Source organism: Papaver somniferum, chromosome 8, assembly GCF_003573695.1.
Source record: "Papaver somniferum cultivar HN1 chromosome 8, ASM357369v1, whole genome shotgun sequence".
Taxonomy (NCBI): domain Eukaryota; kingdom Viridiplantae; phylum Streptophyta; class Magnoliopsida; order Ranunculales; family Papaveraceae; genus Papaver; species Papaver somniferum.
Genome location: NC_039365.1, coordinates 153544877 through 153547504, shown reverse-complemented (window position 1 = coordinate 153547504; position 2628 = coordinate 153544877). Strand labels below are relative to the sequence as shown.

The following is a 2628-nucleotide window of genomic DNA, read 5'->3' as shown; positions in this document are numbered from 1 at the left end:
CCAAGATGCATTTACAACGTTAAAATAAAAACCATCTTTCTATAGGAGTATTAGTCCTTCGGCCAAACCTCTAGATGGAACAAATTTACAATGTGGGAATTTGTACGGACTAATTAGTTTTTTCATTTTATATTCACCTATTTTAGATTCTAAAATGAAAATAACATCTAGGTCGTATTTATAAAGAAATCCTTGAGATGGTCTCTACTCTCTAGTGGTTTTAATGGCAAACCCCTGGCAGTTACAGGCTAGAGCGCTCATGCTTCTGAAACAATTATTAATATTATAAAAAACTAAACTAATATGCTTTTGATGAATTAATAACAAAATATCTACTGAAGAAAAAAACAGAAGTAGTAAAACAAGTATAAAAGGTGAGAAAGATAGAATTAATTACAGTAATTGCATGGCTCTCGTGATTTTGCACGACATTCTTCTTTGTGCTAGCAACAAGCGTTTCATTTTCATCCATTTCTACACAATCCATCAGATCAACATGAGTATTTTTGGGAACATTATCATTAATGGCCCCTCCTTGAGCAGCTAGTATAGGACCCTGGATAAATGGATTAGAGCCATTATCATGAATGGGTAGGTTTCTATCCCTTTTAGAAGCCATAGATTCCTTTACATCAGTAACCGACTCATTATCTTTTTCAATGTGAACATAATCACTATTGAAATCTTGTTCTTCTGTATCACCTTCATCAACAACTTTGTTTTTAGCTTTATAGTGTTCTTCATATTCTTCAGTTGTCATTTCTGTTTCACATAATATTTCAGGTACATCTTCACAAATATCATCATCATGATCAATTATATAACACTGATCAAACAGACTATGAGGTTGCTTCACCCAATGATACCCAATCCATACCGAGGAGAATGATGGAATGCCCAATTCAAGATATAATTTCTGCAGAACACAATTATAAGTAATGAATTCTTTGCAGTAGTAAACATTACCTGATCATCATGAAATTTTTATCATACATCTATAGCATGATGATGTATGACATACTTAAATTTCAATAGATTCCAACAGTTAAATCTAGAGATGTAAGAAAAACAGAAACATACATTTTAGAGTTTACAAGTTTCATGCAATATGTTCCAAGCATGAATTGGTGAAGAGAAATTCCAACAAAGAAGATCTATATAATGGAAATTCATGGTTATTTAAAGATAACCAAATCAGAAATCTTCCAAAACATCATGAGTCATATCAAGACAAATCCCTAATTAAAAATTAAAACCCTAGACCACAATTAGTATCTCAAATCAAAGATCAGGTGAAGGAATCCATGAAGTTGTTTGACAAAATATGATTTAAGTTAAAACACACCAACCCATATAGATTATTTGACTTGAAGTTTAGCTAACAAATTATGAACAATCCATAAGAACCCTAGTTCTCAATTTTTGCATTAGGGATAAAATCAAATCTAAATTACCATTAATCAACTTTATAACAAAACCATTGAGTAGAAACCTCCCTAACTTTTCTTACAAATCAGATCCATAACTTGATAACAACTTTTTTGCTGGTTTTTCTTTTATCCCTAGCCTCAACAATCTCTTAAACGTTTTGCTCTTGTTTAGGAAAAAGAAAAACGGAAACCGCTAAAGAGAAAGCGGAGCTTAGGGAAGAGAAAGCTTCATCTTCTTCCTGCAAGTCTCTATTAAAATTTATTTTTATTTTTCCATGAAGAAGATAGAATGAAGGAAAAAATAAAAGAAAAGAATGATAGCATGAGTTTTTCTTTTTTCCCTTTTTCTGAAATTTCTCCTCGTTTTTTTTTGTTGACACATATGTGACACGGCCAACATGCACGGTTCACTGTTAATGGCACCCAAGTTTATGATCAAAACTAGTAGGCGCACACACACACACCCTATAAGATCCCTATTTTGGCTTTTGGGCAGACCCATAGTATCTCAAGCATTCTCAGTTTGGGTTTATTCAAGCATTCTCACACAAATGGGTTAAAGTAAACCCAAGAAAAAGTTTGTAATGTTACAACCTTCCTCCGAACTGATCTTTCAGAATCTTACGTTCTAAAGAGACAACGGAAACCACAATCCTTAGTAACACTGCTATGATCCTTATCAGTCACCAGTTTAACCGCTATCTTGATCCTCTTTTCTTTAATCTTATTCAACACTACTCTTCTTTCCGCAGGGGGTTATCTTGTCCTCTCATGATACGTTTCATAAAATAGCATACGAAAAGTAGACAATCAGACCTCTTTTATTGAGTACAAACAGGTTCAGAAAAAGGTGTGTCCACAGTTTCGTCGATCATTAACGGGATGCTTTCTTGATGATTCCTATTTCTTTCCCTAATTGGAAAATTACAAGCATCCATCATCAGTAACGCAAAAGCCTTGCATGCATTCCTGGTGTTATCATTTGACAAGGAGTTGTAGTGCTTCCACCGGTGATCAAAGAAGTTGAAGTGGAGAACACTCCAGTGCGAGACTGATTTTGTAAATATTGGGATGAACAATTCTGCCACACCATCTGAGATTCGTAGGATGAAGTCATGTATATATGTATCAACACCAGATTCATAGTTGAAGTGCAATAGTGTATTATTACATACATAAGAAAACACTTCTATTAAAC

The 2628-nt window shown here is 33.8% G+C and overlaps 1 protein-coding gene across 1 annotated transcript; it reads right to left on the bottom strand.

The window, feature by feature from the left end:
- Positions 1-298: 298 nt before the first annotated feature.
- On the bottom strand, positions 299-1708 carry LOC113306239. Its single transcript, XM_026555197.1, has 2 exons — positions 1455-1708; positions 299-916 (listed from the first exon to the last, which is right to left on the bottom strand). The coding sequence occupies exons 1-2, from the start codon at positions 1455-1457 to the stop codon at positions 299-301; spliced, it is 621 nt and encodes a 206-aa protein (XP_026410982.1). The 5' UTR covers positions 1458-1708.
- Between the last annotated feature and the right edge of the window lie 920 nt (positions 1709-2628).